Below are 17500 nucleotides of genomic sequence, written 5' to 3' on the forward strand. Positions count from 1 at the left end.
CTGAATCCGTAAAGGCTTCAACGGCACAGAACAGCACAGAAGCCCTGAAATGCCCACTCGTGTTTCTACAGTACAACTGGACTATTTGTCCCTCGTCTTATTTAATTTTTCTATCATACCCTCCGGCCTGATGAGTTGTTGTTTTGCTTTCACAGTTGGCTGACTCAGGGGGCCACTTCCCTGTATTGTTTTAACTTGTGCGCTAGCCAATCAGAATGGCGTCCTTACTTTGTGTTGCTCTATCTGTGCATGGTAGCTGTCCAGGTCTGCGGCGATTGGCTCAGTCTCCATCTTACGGATCCGCCCTTCTGTCTGTGTCAGCCAATCTGAAAGCTGCTGGAGCTGCTGCTGTTGGAGATCCATCAGAACTTCGTGGAGCCTGAAGAGAAGCACATAGTGAGTGTGTGTGTGTGTGTGTGTGTGTGTATGTGTGTCTCCACTGCTGACACTCAGGTCTCCCCAGCATGCGCTAAAGAGGGGCTTCCCTGAGTGTATTTGCTGACTCAGAGGTGTGTGTGTGTGTGTACCTGCTCTGCTGACCCAGCAGGTGTGTGTGTGTGTGTGTGTGTGTGTACCTGCTCTGTCGCTCCATGCTGTTGACCCTCAGGTGTTCCCAGCGGGTGTGTGTGTGTGTGTGTGTGTGCAGGGCTCTACACTAACATTTTTTTCCAGGAGCACTTGTGCGCCCAAGTTAAAAAATTTAGGAGCACAGACAAAAATTTGGGCGCACAGTCAGTTCTGTACTTAACTTAAACATAATCTAACATTACACTGCAGCTAACACTTAAACATGCCAGTGCACAAATTGCGAATATTAAGAATGACTGACAACATAGGCTACAGGAAACAGGATTTTAAAGATCAGTGCCAACTTTATTTTCAGTCTGTTCTATTTTCCTACATTTTGTTAATGTAAAATATAATACATTGCCATATTTGCATTTAGCCAGTATATCAAGTATCCTGCCAAATGTAGGCTAATTTATTTATTTGTGAATCCATCTTTAGCTAATCCAAATATGCCCATGGTGACCTATCTGACTGCATACTGCCTAATACTACTATTAAAACAGTCCACTTTCTCTTCCACAAAACCCAACATAGGCTAATCAAGGATATATATATATTTTATACTTTTACTTTTTATTTGAAATATCTGCATTGATGGGGGCAGTAGGCAAACGTTAGGCCTACTTTCGCTTTGCACTTCAGCTTGTATTCGTGTAAACAAACAAGCATGCGTGGAAGCCTGAGTTGTCAGTAGCGCTTCTACCTTTGAATAAAATGGGAGTATTACGGAGGCTACTTTTTGTGCCGGTTCGCTACAGCTATATTTTGCAAATTGCAGCCAATACGCCAACTGGGCTAAAAGGCATGTTATGGTACCTTTCCTTTTCTCACTGCATTCTCAGAATCTCATCCTGTTCCTCGATATCCGATGAATTCGTGGATAGAAGAACTAATTTCTTCAATCTTTTGCATCATGGCTGGCTAGTCTAACTTTCCACTTTTTCTGCGTGCTCTTGATTTGATAGAAGTTTAATTACTAGCGAGTCACAACGCCGAAACTGCTAACGTTAACGAGGGTGTAGTTTTTATGCTGCATTCAAGGACGCGATTCTATGGTTTGCACCATGTTTCTTGATGTTGCGTGTATTTTGTAGACAAACATTGACATGGTTAGAAGTAACTCGCACCAGTGCCCTAAATATTTTTGCACTCGCGACGCCATCATTTTTACCGCATCGCGAAAGCGAAAGTGAAATGGGCGCACTGTAGAGCCCTGGTGTGTGTGTGTGTACCTGTTCTGCTGACCCTCAGGTGTTCCCAGCAGGTGTGTGTGTGTGTGTGTGTGTGTGTGTGTGTGTTCTGCTGACCCTCAGGTGTTCCCAGCGTGTGTGTGTGTGTGTGTGTGTGTGTGTGTGTGTGTGTGTGTGTGTACACTGTTCTGCTGACCCTCAGGTGTTCCCAGCGGGTGTGTGTGTGTGTGTGTGTGTGTGTGTGTGTGTGTGTGTGTGTGTGTACCTGCTCTGTCGCTCCATGCTGTTGACCCTCAGGTGTTCCCAGCGGGTGTTCAGGAGACTCATCTGCTCCCTGATCTCCCCCTCCTCCTCCTCACTCAGGTTGCCGTTGGTGATCAGCTGGTTGCCCGTCTGCAGGACGCTTCCTACGCTGCTCTGGTGTGCAGTCAACTCCATCATGAATGCCTGAATACACACACACACACACACACACACACACACACACACACACACACACACACACATTAACAAAAACACAAAATATACTGTATACACGTGCATATGGGCACAGCACATACAAAATACACACACACACACACACACAAGGACACCGGGACACGCACTGTGCACAGGCACACACATTTATACGGATGCGCAATCGTATGAGCACAATACATATACACACGCACACACACACACATGGACATCGTGTCACGAGTGAAATGTCATCTGATGGATGTGTGTGTGATGACTTTGATGGCTGCTGTCAACTTTGCTGGCCCAGCAACACTGATTGATGTGTGTGTGTGTGTGTGTGTGTGTGTGTGTGTGTGTGTGCCAAGCCAAGCCACGCCGAGGCCAGCAGCTATCCAATCTGGGGGACATTAGAGACATCAGGGCCATAGTTGTTGAGTGTGTGTGAAAGTGTGAGTGTGTGTGTGTGTGTGTGTGTGTGTATGTATGTCAACAGCACTCAGGACCAGGGTTTTTGGAAGACTTGGCAAACAAATCATAAGACGACGTCACCATGCATCAAAGACAGATGGACAACTCACAAAAGCATTTAGAAACAATGACAGAAATTATCAGTAAATACCAGAGGTGGAAAAAGTACGAAAATATTGTACTCAAGTAAAAGTACCAATACCTTGATGAAATATTACTAAAGTAAAAGTTAAAATACCGATCTGAAAATGTACTTAAGTAAAAGTAAAAAGTAGTTCATTTAAAATGTACTGTAAGTAAAAGTTACTTAGTTCCTTTTTTTTTTTTTTTTTTTTTGGGGGTACCAGAACAACCAGTTTTACCAGAGACTTCTAATGAGGAGATACAGCACTCAAAAAATCCTCCATAGCAATGCATGGGTTTAGTCAGTTGTCTACAAATATCACAACCCTTCCTGGGCAAAACGCTGACATGTGAATACATTGAGTCAATCATGTCGCAGTGTTGTAAAAATACATTGAGCCAATCATGTGGTGTGCTGTGAAGACATCGTGCCAATCATCTGTTGTGATCTCGCTGCTGGAGCAAGATTGGTGTCGTCAAGCCTTACGCATTAACGCATTTCTGCCGGAAATAGATGCACGATAAGTGCCCAAAACTGTTGCAATATGGGCCGAGACTTTGAAAAGGTTCTAGCTCGAGTTGCTGCAGCCAGCAGCTAAGGCAGCCATGTTCATGCTCCCAGTGTGTAGCCAGTAGCTGCAGCAACTAAAGCCAGGTAAAACCGATTGTTTCAGTTTTGTTCATAATGACAGTGCTCGGTGACGCTTTTTGAGAAATGGAGATCTATGTGATAAATCACTGGAGTTCTCCTTTAAGAGCAGTAGTTGATTAAAGTTAGTTGCACTCATCCCGCGTCAGCTTGCAGTGAACAGTAATCCAGTTAATAACTGGAAAACTCCTCACAGGCAGCTGAGGCAGGCAGGCCAATGTTGAGTTGCAGAGAGTTTTTTTTATATTTGGAAACGAAAGCAGAAGGTTCAGCAGATTAAAGGGCCAAACTGGGGGAGGGAAGCATAGGGCCCCAATGGAGGAGAGGGCCCCTTGAAAAGTGGAACGGGGGGTACAACATTTTCACCAGGCATTAGTAATAACTCAGGTAATCCACACATAAAAAAATCCAAACAACTCCATAAGTAGAGTCATGTGTAATGAAGTGGAATAACACAGGGAAAAAGTATTGAACAAGCTAAGAAAAAGCACTAAGGCAAGGAAATGGAAGGAACGAGCTGGAATCTGTAAGTAGTTAGAGTAGTTATCCTTTCTATCTGTGCAAATTAATATAAGCTTGGTTAGTATATTGATGGGCTATAAAAGGTTTTTCATTACCAAGGTGTCACACAAGAAACATTTCATGATGGATAAAAGCAAAAGCTCTCCCAAGACCTTTGCAACCTTATTGTGGCAAAACATATCAATGAAACTGGTTACACAGATGCATTTCAAAACTTCAGAATCTTCAGTAAGCAGCATGGGAGCCATTATCTGCAAGTGGAAGAAACATCAGTGCCATGCAGGATCTCCTTCGGAATATTTCTGACCAGGGAGTCAGAAGGATAGTCAATTCCAAGGACCAAGTCAATTCCAAGAGCCAAGGACCACTGGAGAAAGCTCCAGAAAGACTTGAAGGCAGCCAATTCAATTAAAACAGTTCTGAAGTAACTAAAGATCAGGATTCACAAGAGGGACCCCTGGAATCTGTTTAGAACAATGGGCCAAAATCACACCTGATACTGTGACTAATATGCTTTTGTCATACAGGAAATGTCTTGAAGCTGTTTTTACAAAGGCTTTTTCCACAAAGTATTGAAGAAATTTCAGTAGGCACGCTCAATGCTTTTTTCCTGTGTCATTCCACTTTAATACACATAACTCTTATGTTTGGATTTTTTATATGTGTGTTAATATAATGTGTGGTGAAAATTTCGAATAGACTCAATGGAAGTTTAAGCTAATTACTGAAAAAAAAAGAAATATATATATATATATATATATATATATATATATATCCACCATATATTTATTTTACCTGAATATTTTAACTTCATAAATGTCAAAATGAATGTCAGCCGAAATTTACAGTTTGACTGACTGGATTTTGTATACAAAACATAGTGAAAACTGTCTAAGGTCACTCTCACTCTCCCTTGCTAAAGACATAAATGGTTTAGTCCGCCTGCATGATTCATAAGGTAGGCCTAGTCTATCTTTTGTTTATTTAGTTGAGCATCGCTAGTAGTGGGCCGCTAATTGTTGTGCTGCTGGTGCAATGTCTTTCTCCAAGAAAGCCAAGTCAGGTTACTAAAAAGAGAGACATCAAAATGAGGGGAAACAACTGCTAATAAACTTCTTTCCAAAGAAAGGTGAGCACGAACGTCAAAACATGAAATCCCATGGTGTTTGCTTGAATATCTCCGCTATCATTAGTGCTAAAACGAACTGAGACAACCCATTGAAATAGCGGAAAATATATGAAATATACTTTCATTTGTTAGGCTACTACACATGTAATTTGATGCATCTCGTGATCCAGCTCCATGTCCATCACTTTCAGAAAGACTGCATGGCGCCAGCTTGCTTCATGTGCTGTTGTAGGCTACATGCTGATCATTATCACTATAGTGGTTTAGGGCGGATTTCTTTTCTCTTCCCTTTCTGTTTCTTTAGTCTTAACTTTTTTTTTTTACTCAAGTAACGGATGGGATTTATGTAGCCGGCACAATACTTCACTCAAAATGTAATCAAGTAAAATTTAAAATACAGATTTTATAAACTACTTAAAAAATACAAAATACACAGAAAAACTACTCAATACAGTAACGTGAGTAAATGTATTTCGTTACTTTCCACCTCTGGTCAATACTTACTGGCTTCATGGAAATCTAATACAGTGTACCGAAATGCTAAATAAATGGGAATATGGGGTATTTTATTCAGCTAGTGTGACGAGTTCAAAAGTGACTCAAAAGTTGAAGAGTGATTCGATCATAGTGAATCTACCAGCCCAAACGGTCCACAATGTTCATCGGTAAAAGGTACGTCAGTAAAAATGCAGTGTTTTACAGACACATACTTAAGAGAACAGGTAATTTTTAAAGACTGCAACTCAACATTCCTTAAATGGAACATTCTGTTTGTGTGATGCAAGACCTGCTCTGGACATCAAAGCAGTATACTGCTAAAACAGTCCATAAATCATACTGACTGACTGACTAAATCATATACTCTCCTCTGCTTGCGTGTGGTAATATATAGCAAGCATACACTACATGGTACACAGTGAGTGTGTGGCGTTTGAGGTCATATGTCAAGGTCATATGTGAGGACTGTATGTAAAATGGAGTTCATCTTCTACAGGTACAGACCAAAACTAAAAAAAACATAATGTTTAAAAGCTGTGCCAAAATGCACAGGATCATAGGTACATAGGTACATAGTGTATAAATGACAGTAGTAAACACAATCTGAGGTGACACTTTACTTGGATGGTGTCTCATTGGCTATCTGCAGATGGCCATATGATCAATATGCTGTTCACAACATGTTTTGGTTAATTACAGGGTTAGGGGTTGGGTTAGGTTATGGTGACCTTCGGGAATTGTTAAATAGCAATTTTTTAGTTTTAGTAAAGTCTTGTTTAATTTTAGTCATAGTAAAGTCTCTGTAGGTAGACTATCAAAGTAAAAGGGTTACCTAAACAATAACACAGTGTGTGTGTGTGTGTGTGTGTGTGTGTGTGTGTGTGTGTGTCTATGCGTGTGTGTTTACCCAAACTGTAACTGTGAGTGGTGTTTGGCTTGGGTCAGGTACTCTCTGCACAGCAGAGTGTTAATCTTCCAGAGGAGCTTCCTGCCGTTGTCTGCACCGCAAGACCCGCAAAAACATTCACCTTTACAGCCAGAATGTAAACCTCCCTCTCTCATCCTCACTTACTCACTCTCTCTCTCCCTCACTCTCATGGTTCTTTTGCACCGTGAAATTCCAAACATTCCCAACATGTACAGAGCATGTTACCCTCGAGGAGAGAGGGGGAGAGAGAGGAGAGATAGATAAAGAGAAGGGGGCAAGGAGGGAGCGAGAGAAAGAGGAGAAAGAGACCCCTTCTACCCCCTCTCTCTCTCGCTCCCTCTCCCTCTCTCGCTTCACTGTTGTCCATCAGAGGTTAAATCCCCCAGTCACAGGCTTAACCTTTCAGAAAAACACTCAACTCTGTGTGAGTGTGTTTATGTGTGTGTGTGTGTAAGAGAAAGAGAGAGAGAGAGAGAGAGAGAGAGAGAGAGAGAGAGAGAGAGAGAAAGAGAGAAAGAGAGAGCAGGAGAAGTGTGTGTGCTTGCATGTGGGCAGGGAATTTGAACATTTGGCTTTTAACACACATTCAGTGACTGTGCAGGGGAACCCAAAGGGTGTGTGTTCACAGGCATTAGAAGTTGTGTGCACAGCAGCTGAGTGCAAGAGCACGCCAGCACTATGGGTTACCCGCCAGTGTTGTGTGTGTGTGTGTGTGTGTGTGTGTGTGTGTGTGTGTGTGTGTGTCGTGTTTTAATTAGTGTTTATGTTATGTGAGTCTGCATTTACAGCTGTGTGTTAGAGGGAAAAGGCTCGTTTATCCTTGCGTGTGTTTGTGAAAACTTACTTACAACATGCCTACTACTTTAGACTAGTCCACTGTGGCCTGTAGAGTCCTTGACGTGTGTATTCAGGCTTAAGAAGTCATCTTTGCTTGAATGTGGAGCACAGGACGTAGAGGTGCATTTATGTGTGTTTACAAGAGTGGGCACTGGGCGTACTTTAGCACATGAGATTGTGGCTATAAGAATGCCATAGCTCCAGTGACTGTGTCAGCGAGTGTGCATCATATCTTGTAGGTGTTTGAATGTGCCACATGCATATGCACCATGTGTTTTGGCGTGTGTGTGTGTGCGTGTGTGTGTGTGTGTGCGTGTGTACTGTACCTCATGTGTGTGGAACTGCTCCTTCACCTCCTCCACCTCCTCAGAGATGTCCCCCTGGCCCTGCAGCGCGTCCTCAGCAGACAGCAGCCACGTCAGCACCTCCTCCAGGGTCACCTGGTACCACTCCAGCTCCGCCACCTCCGGCTCGTCAGGCAATGCCTGCGCAGAGGACACCTGAGTCAACCAATCAGAGCACTCGCTTACCATATGGTCACCAAACTGGGTTGAGTTCGACCCGAACAAAACGTTGCAAAACGAAGTGTTGGGCCAATCACAGTACAAGACACAACTACTGAACCAATCACAATGACACACAGGACTACTGGACCAATCACAATGCCAAACAAGGTTACTGGGCGAATCACAATCACAGCGTGCACACACACACACACACACACACACACACACACACACACACACACACACACACACTCACACACACACACACACACTCACACAGTTTGGAAACTAACTAAGTCTTTTGTCAAGCTATGCAATGAAACACCCTGAAAGTCCTGGTCACGTGATGGGGGTGACTAAAAGTGTGTGTCTGTGTGAATGTGCCTGAAAAAACACTGAACCACCCGATATCATTGATCCGCCCGTTGGAAGAATGTCACCAGACTGAATAGGCGTGAATGTGTACCTTGACACATGGGAAAACACTGATGCACTCAGACACTCAATCAGCATTAGATGACACAATTGAAAGGGTTCTCCACCCATTGCTTATAAAAAGCCAGGGCCAATGTGGGAAAAAAGAGGTGTGTGTGTCTGTGTGTGTGTGTGTGTGTGTGTGTGTGTGTGTGTGTGTGTGTTAGTGTCATGTCTGTCATCATAAGATGGGCTGAAACAACATACAAGTCAAGTACTAGTCATATTGTGTGAGTTATCTAAATCTTTTGCATCTTGTGTTAATTAACTTATGAAGAGTGTACAATCTAAAACTCTTGGTGGCTCTTTGGCAGCGATTTGGCTTACACTTCGTCTCTGAACCTTCACCATAATGATCCCACTGACAGCCAAACATCTGACACAACTGACAAGAGTTTTTCACAATCACAAGGGTTCTTAGAGTCGCTTCAAAGGAATGTTCTAAAAGAAAACTAGAAGGTTCCTCCAGTAAAGACGTTTTCCTTTGAGCGTATTTAGCAGGATAGTAGCCAGTCGCCATGACCCTGTCAGGTTCACTGTTGCTGGTCTTTAGTGCTCTTTACTGTAGGAGTCAGTTCCACTGTTACAGGCGCTGTTATGTAAGCGGGGTTGTAGTAGGATGCTTCGACATTTTAACCAAACACACACACACACACACACACACACACACACACACACACACACAGAAAGAAAGAAAGAAAGAAAGAAAGAAAGAGAAAGAGCAAGAGAGAGAGAAGAAAGAAAGAGTGAGCAAGAGAGAGAGAGAGAGAGAGAGGGAAGGCAAGCGAGAAAGAAAAAAGAGAATGAGAGGAAGTGGGTGAGAGGGAAGGAAAGAATAAAAAAAATGAGGCTGAGGGAGAAGAAGAGAGAGAGAAGAATATATATAGAGAGAGAGAAGTGAGAGGAGAGAGAGAAGAATATATAGAGAGAGAGAAAAGTGAGAGAAGAGAAAGAGAGGCTGGTGGAAGAAAAGAAGGAGAAAGAGAGAGAAGTGGAAAAAAAGAAAGATGTGAGTGAGAGAGTGGGAAAAAGAAAGGGAGAGAGAGAGAAGAGATAGAGAGAGAGTGGGAGAGAGAGAGAAGAAAGAGAGTGTGGGAGAGAGAGAGGCTATAGGACTGGAGAATGGTGTAAGTATGCAATGGCCAATGGTGGTATGAATGCAAGCTTTGTCTTAACCCCCCCAAATCCAATGGAAAAGGTCATTGGCTGAAAATATTCTCTGTCATTTAACAACAACCCACACGCTCTCGCCACTGGGTGTGTGTGCAGCCATGGAATCATTTCAGAATGTGCATGTGGTAAGGTGTGTGTGTGTGTGTGTGTGTGTGTGTGTGTGTGTGTGTGTGTGTGTGTGTGTGTGTGTGTGTGTGTGTGTGTGTGTGTGTGTGTGTACATGTGCATGCGTGCGCATGTCTGACTGTCTGTGTGTGTGTGTGTGTGCGTGTTTGTGTGCAAGTGTGTGATATGACGCAATGATGCTGAATTTGTTCACCCCTGTGCTTGATTCTACATGATACACAAGTATTTAGTATTTGTGTGTGTGTGTGTGTGTGTGTGTGTGCATGCAGGCTAACTTTGGGAGAGAAATAAAACGTTTTGTTTCCTCCTGGTATGAGATGAGAGCATTACAGCACATCATTTCCCATGTGGTAGACCGGTATTAAGGCAACCAAGTAACACACACACATGCACACACACACACAAACAGACCTTGTTCCCCACCCTATCTCAACGTTTCCAGGGTTGGCAGGACAGCTGGAAACTCTCTGCATGCTTCCCTGATTCTGTGTGTGTGTGTGTGTGTGTGTGTGTGTGTGTGTGTGTGTGTGTGTGTGTGTGTGTGTGTGAGTGAGTGAGTGAGTGTGTGCGTGTGAGTGTTTATATGCATGCATATGCCAGCCCTACTGCTGGTTTTATAGCTCACAGCTCAATAGCGGGAATGACTCAGTTTTACCACCAAAAAAGAGAGGGGGTGTAGAGAGATAGAGAGGGAGAGGGAGAGAGGGAGAGAGAGAGAGTAGAAGAGTAGAACCAGATGGCTAACGGCCAACGGCTGATGCTCATTAAACTCAGTCATGGTTAGGCTTCAGGAGTCATTCATTAAGTACTCAGAGGCCATCAATTGCTGAAAACGCTAAAGAACCTAGGGGGGGGGGGGTCTACAAATCCCAGGAGTGCGAGGCCCATCTCACTGCTCCCTGCACCCAATGAACTGTCTGACAAAGCCAGACATTTCTTGCTTCTGAATGCGTAAATCTATCCTCTTTTTGGCATTCCTCACAAAGACTACATTGCCCACCAGGCAACAGGATTTCAATCAGGTTCGGAAACTCTACAACTGCAGCCAACTGCAGAAAGTGTGTGCTTTGGGATTGCTGTACAGATGCTCCGTGTTAGAGGGGTAACATGTTGCGTGGAGTATAATCTCACACATTTTGCTAAACTAGCAACTGCATAAAATAGTTGGTTTCACTGAGGCACTGTAGGCACCTGTCCATCTTGCGTAACATGGCTGGGGTCAGCACACCTGAAAAACTGCTCTGTGAGACCTCAGCAGACACAGCTATAACACGGTAATGACCCAGCCACAGGGAAATGCATAGTTGCAAGACATTTTGTAAGTATAAAGTATAAGTATATATACTCTTTTGATCCTGTGAGGGAAATTTGGTCTCTGCATTTATCCCAATCTGTGAATTAGTGAAACACACTCAGCACACAGTGAACACACAGTGAGGTGAGGCACACACTAATCCCGGCGCAGTGGGCTGTCTACTACAACAGCGGCACTCGGGGAGCAGTGAGGGGTTAGGTGCCTTGCTCAAGGGCACCAAGATGCCGCTCTCCTAAAATGCCTCTCTCACTACTGCACTGAGTGAGCTTAAAAGGTGTAGTAGTCCTTGATTGGAATCCACTACACTGCTCATCAAATTCAATTAAAATTCTGTTTATACGCAGTCCTTGTTAATGACAAACAAATTCAGTGGTTCTGACAGAATACACTATTCCTGCAACTCAATAGATAGATAGATAGATAGATAGATAGATAGATACTTTATTGATCCTCAAGGGGAAATTCAAGTCCTCAAGGGGAAATTCAAGGAAATTCAAATTCAATACGTTGCCTCAGTAGCAGAAAAAGGACATAGATTTTGCGGATGAGTTCAAATTTCAATAACCTTTCACCAGAATCGACGAGTACACCTTTACAACAGCATACAACCATCATGCTATCCTTTCATGACCACACCATTTACAGATTACATATCCCACAATGCATTGGCACTCTTCATCAACACCAGCGTCCAAATGCCATTGCACCATTGGGCATGACCTCTAGATTGGATCAAAACAAACCAGAATGGGTGCAGTTTCCCTCCGTCACTAACGACCTGCTGACAGCAACGGCAAAAACAGAACAGCATTCTGGGACTGCTTTCTCACCGTCGGCGGACTGGCAGGGGGTTGGGCCTCCTCCGCCTCCATGCGGAACTTCCGCGGCAACGTCTCCACCTCTCTGATGTCATCCATTGTGATGTCTTTGGGGAGCACGGCGAAGAGTGAGGTCACGTACATGATGATGGACTTCTTATCGGGGAGCTGCACGGCCACGTCTGCAGAGAGAGGGTTGGACAGGTGTTTGAACTTTAACACGGATCCACAAGCGCTCATCACACGGTCACAATCATTTCATCAAATAGCCACTGTTTCTGTTCCTATGAAAAGGGCTTACCGGATGACTCTAAAGACCACATGCTTACATAAATGAGGTCACTGACCTTTGACTCAATATGGTTTCTTGAATTCTTGTCAGTAATTCATTTTTACAGAAAGTTGTAAGGTGTCCAAAAAATGATAATAACAACGTCTGGAGAGGAACATATCAGACAGTGTGTTTGGGGAAATGAATCAATATGAAATAACATATACAGTATCCGCACACAAACACACACACACACACACACACACAACCATAGTATTGGGTATGTTCATACCTTCTGGGTCCAGCAGTCTCTCAATGGCCAGCTGCTCCTTAGCGATGCTGAAAGCATGGTCCAACCTCTCCACCGGCGCCATACGCTGCACTTTGTCCCAGCTAACCACATTGGGCCTGCAAACACAAACACATTCACAAACACACACACACACACAGTCAACTCAGGGGGAAAAAATAGACAAATCAGAAAAGATTATTGCACACAGATCTAAACTTGCTTACCATCCAATAGCATTAATGGTCACAAACTGTGGACTGCAAGTTCAAAGGTCAAATCCATTATATATTTTTTAAAGGCAAACCATGCAAAACATGTACCGTACTTGTTTAGAGTTCTCATTTTTGTCTATTTTCTAACATTGATTAAGGAACTACAACACACATACAGTCTGTTATACACAGATCACTGCCCTGTACTGCAAAACCCACTTGGCAGGATAAACCACCCGAAAAGACGTCCCAATAAAGACGGCTGCAGTTTCCTCCTGAAGAACTACACCCTTTTGCAAATTAATTGAAAAGTGGAGATGAGGTCCATTTCTCCAAAACATGAGAGACTGACTGTAAGAGGAAAAGAACCCCCTGAAACAATGTGTTTGAACTTCCACTGGTAAAGCCGGATGACAAAGACAGCTCAGAAATCATCACTCTGCTTGAGGGGACTTGAGACAAAGAAACAGCTCACTTGAAATCATTAGAAATCATTCTGTTTGAGGGGGGAACTTTGAAATCATTACTCTGTTTGAGGGACTTGAGACTCTTAGAAATCATTACTCTGCTTGAGGGGACTTGAGAACCACTCTTAGAAATCATTACTCTGCTTGAGGGGACTTGAGAACGACTCTTAGAAATCATTACTCTGCTTGAGGGGACTTGAGAACGACTCTTAGAAATCATTACTCTGCTTGAGGGGACTTGAGAACGACTCTTAGAAATCATTACTCTGCTTGAGGGGACTTGAGAACGACTCTTAGAAATCATTACTCTGCTTGAGGGGACTTGAGAACGACTCTTAGAGATCATTACTCTGCTTGAGGGGACTTGAGAAATCCCTCTTAGAAATCATTACTCTGCTTGAGGGGACTTGAGAACCACTCTTAGAAATCATTACTCTGCTTGAGGGGACTTGAGAAACCACTCTTAGAAATCATTACCTGCTTGAGGGGACTTGAGAACCACTCTTAGAAATCATTACTCTGCTTGAGGGGACTTGAGAACGACTCTTAGAAATCATCACTCTGCTTGAGGGGACTTGAGAACGACTCTTAGAAATCATTACTCTGCTTGAGGGGACTTGAGAACGACTCTTAGAAATCATTACTCTGCTTGAGGGGACTTGAGAACGACTCTTAGAAATCATTACTCTGTTTGAGGGGACTTTGAGAACCACTCTTAGAAATCATTACTGTTTGAGGGGACTTGAGAACTCTTAGGGGACCTGAGGGGACTTGAGAACCACTCTTAGAAATCATTACTCTGCTTGAGGGGACTTGAGAACTTCTTAGAAATCATTACCTGCTTGAGGGGACTTAGAAATCATTACCTGCTTGGGGGACTTGAATCACTTCAGAAATCATTACTCTGCTTGAGGGGACTTGAAACCATTAGAAATCATTACCTGCTTGAGGGGACTTGAGAACCACTCTTTAGAAATCATTACCTGCTTGAGGGGACTTGAGAACTCTCTTAGAAATCATCACTCTGCTTGAGGGGACTTGAGAACCACTCTTAGAAATCATCACTTTCTGCTTGAGGGGACTTGAGAACTTAATCTTAGAAATCATTACTCTGCTTGGGGACTTGGAAAACCACTCTTGCCTTTGAGGGACTTGAGAGAACCACTCTTAGAAATCAAATCCCTCCTCAGGAAACCACTCTTTAGAAATCATTACTGCTTGAGGGGGGACTTGCTTGAGGGGGACTTGAGGGACTTGGACGACTCTTAGAAATCATTACTCTGCTTGAGGGACTTGAGAACGACTCTTAGAAATCATTACCTGCTTGAGGGGACTTGAGAACTCTTAGAAATCATTACTCTGCTTGAGGACTTGAGAACTACCTCTTAGAAATCATTACCTGCTTGAGGGGAGAAATCTTAGAAATCATTACCTGCTTGAGGGGACTTGAGAACTTCTTAGAAATCATTACTCTGCTTGAGGGGACTTGAGAACCACTCTTAGAAATCATTACTCTGCTTGAGGGGACTTGAGAACCACTCTTAGAAAATCATTACTCTGCTTGAGGGACTTGAGAAGAACTCTTAGAAATCATTACTCTGCTTGAGGGGACTTGAGAACGACTCTTAGAAATCATTACTCTGCTTGAGGGGACTTGAAAACATTACTCTTTGAGAGCACTTTTAGACAACTTTTGGAGGAGTTGAAGAGGATCTTCACATTCCTCTCCTCGAGCGTGAGGAGCTCGGCAGACTGGGGGTGCGATCGACTCGTGGCATCTCAGCACTGGTGTCAAAGACTAAAGCGAGCGCGCTGGTCATGCCAGCTATCCTGTCAGACACAAGAGAGGGAACAGCCTGACACGCTTTACAAGCCACTCCTCCGTATTCTTTTTTTCGGTGTGTGTGTGTGTGTGTGTGTGTGTGTGTGTGTGTGTGTGTGTGTGTGTGTGTGTGTGTGTGTGTGAGAGAGAGTAGGGGGTGGGGTGACAACAAGAGGGGTTTTGTTGAGTGAAGTCAGCCTGTGTCAGCTATGCGTGTCATGTCACGGCACATCACAGAGTTCTACACTTTCAGAGAGAATTGTGACTTTGGATCTCATCTATGCTGTGTGAGTATTTACATGTGTGTGTGTGTGTGTGAAATTTATATGTGAGCATATGCCAACCCTGCTGGTTTTTATATGCCACACACACACACACACACACACACACACACACACACACACACAAACACACAAACACACACACAAACACACCATTTCCCATTTCTCTGTCCCCGCCTGTAAATGCCTGGATACAAGGGCATGCACAAGAATGCCGTCATGTCCCAAATTAAACACAAACTCTGGTGTGAACAGTCACACCCCAGGCTATAATTAAAGTTAAGGCAAAACAAAAACAAGGCTTGTCAGTCTGGCTAGTAGAACACCCCCACAGACAAACACTTCAAATCATCGCTTACATGCTGGTCTCCACATAACAGGACGTAGAACAACATTTTTCATTCAAATTAATTTCTGTCACTATGCACATTATACAAAGCTGGTGGTGATTCATGTTATGACTGGAATCAAAATTGAATACTTCTGACATGGCAGAAATGACCTACCAGGTCCACTTTCACTCATAGAAAATACACACATATCTTCTAAAGACTCTAGAACCATCCACTGCAGTCTGAAGTCAGTTTGACTTTCCCCGGCATACCTTTGTTAGCTGAAATGTGTGCAAAGTGCTTTGAATAAAAGCACCTGGTGGGAACAGCCATGTAAAAGTGGGTTTTTACTGAAGGCTTAAGCTAAACGAGGTAGCCTCCTGCTGAGCTGGAGTATGCAGAGGCTAAATGCAGGTCTGGCTTAAGCAACATAGCACAGCACAGCCACACACACTTCTAAGGTGCAGAGGCGAGCGAGAGAAGAGAGAGAGAAAAGATGTGTGTGTGTGTGTGTGTGTGTGTGTGTGTGTGTGTGTGTGTGTGTGATTTTGTGTGTGGATATGTGTTTGTCGAGGTGACCTTGAGAAACGGAGATCTACAAGTATGTGAAAAATCGCCGGGTTTCCACTTTAACAGTAAACGGCTCCTGAGATGCAGAAGTAAATACGTTTGCTGTAGAGAGAGCAGATGTCTGTAGGACTCCATCACAGCAAGTTCACCTTGACCGAGAGAGAGTGAGTGGAGTGACGTGTGTGTGTGTGTGTGTGTGTGTGTGTGTGTGTGTGTGTGTGTGTCTGTCCATGTCACTCATGTGTCTCTCGAGTGTATATGTGCGCGCGGTGCACGCGGTATGTCTGTTTTTGTGTTTGCATCCTTGTTGAGCTAGTGAGTGAGTGAGCTAGTGAGTGAGTGAGCTAGTGAGTGAGTGAGCTAGTGAGTGAGTGAGCTAGTGAGTGAGTGAGCTAGTGAGTGAGTGAGCTAGTGAGTGAGTGAGCTAGTGAGTGAGTGAGCTAGTGAGTGAGTGAGCTAGTGAGTGAGTGAGCTAGTGAGTGAGTGAGCTAGTGAGTGAGTGAGCTAGTGAGTGAGTGAGCTAGTGAGTGAGTGAGCTAGTGAGTGAGTGAGCTAGTGAGTGAGTGAGCTAGTGAGTGAGTGAGCTAGTGAGTGAGTGAGCTAGTGAGTGAGTGAGCTAGTGAGTGAGTGAGCTAGTGAGTGAGTGAGCTAGTGAGTGAGTGAGCTAGTGAGTGAGTGAGCTAGTGAGTGAGTGAGCTAGTGAGTGAGTGAGCTAGTGAGTGAGTGAGCTAGTGAGTGAGTGAGCTAGTGAGTGAGTGAGCTAGTGAGTGAGTGAGCTAGTGAGTGAGTGAGCTAGTGAGTGAGTGAGCTAGTGAGTGAGTGAGCTAGTGAGTGAGTGAGCTAGTGAGTGAGTGAGCTAGTGAGTGAGTGAGCTAGTGAGTGAGTGAGCTAGTGAGTGAGTGAGCTAGTGAGTGAGTGAGCTAGTGAGTGAGTGAGCTAGTGAGTGAGTGAGCTAGTGAGTGAGTGAGCTAGTGAGTGAGTGAGCTAGTGAGTGAGTGAGCTAGTGAGTGAGTGAGCTAGTGAGTGAGTGAGCTAGTGAGTGAGTGAGCTAGTGAGTGAGTGAGCTAGTGAGTGAGTGAGCTAGTGAGTGAGTGAGCTAGTGAGTGAGTGAGCTAGTGAGTGAGTGAGCTAGTGAGTGAGTGAGCTAGTGAGTGAGTGAGCTAGTGAGTGAGTGAGCTAGTGAGGGAGTGAGAGTGAGTGAGTGAGCCTAGTGAGTGAGCGAACCACATAGAGGACAATAGGGCGGCAGCACGCTGGGGGCAAATTATGTAGAGCTGTGTCTGTGTGTGTGTGTGTGTGTGTGTGTGTGTGTGTGTGTGTGTGTGTGTGTGTGTGTGTGTGTGTGTGTCCATGTCGACTCATGGGTCTCGGAGTGTATATGTGTGCGTGTGCACGTGTATGTCTGTTTTTGTGTTTGCATCCTTGTCTAGTCAGAATGTGTGTGTGTGTGTGTGTGTGTGTGTGTGTG

The 17500-nt window shown here is 44.1% G+C and overlaps 1 protein-coding gene across 1 annotated transcript in view; it reads right to left on the reverse strand.

Annotated features, from left to right (window-relative positions):
- Positions 1 to 17500, reverse strand: part of utrn (utrophin) — a 155501-nt gene that overhangs the window by 103142 nt on the left and 34859 nt on the right. Inside the window, 5 exon segments of the mRNA XM_048249538.1 lie at positions 229 to 379; positions 2026 to 2207; positions 7700 to 7873; positions 11798 to 11967; positions 12349 to 12464. Coding sequence (XP_048105495.1) covers positions 229 to 379; positions 2026 to 2207; positions 7700 to 7873; positions 11798 to 11967; positions 12349 to 12464 — 793 coding nt within the window.

This window comes from Alosa alosa, chromosome 8 (genome assembly GCF_017589495.1).
Source record: "Alosa alosa isolate M-15738 ecotype Scorff River chromosome 8, AALO_Geno_1.1, whole genome shotgun sequence".
Classification (NCBI taxonomy): Eukaryota; Metazoa; Chordata; class Actinopteri; order Clupeiformes; family Clupeidae; genus Alosa; species Alosa alosa.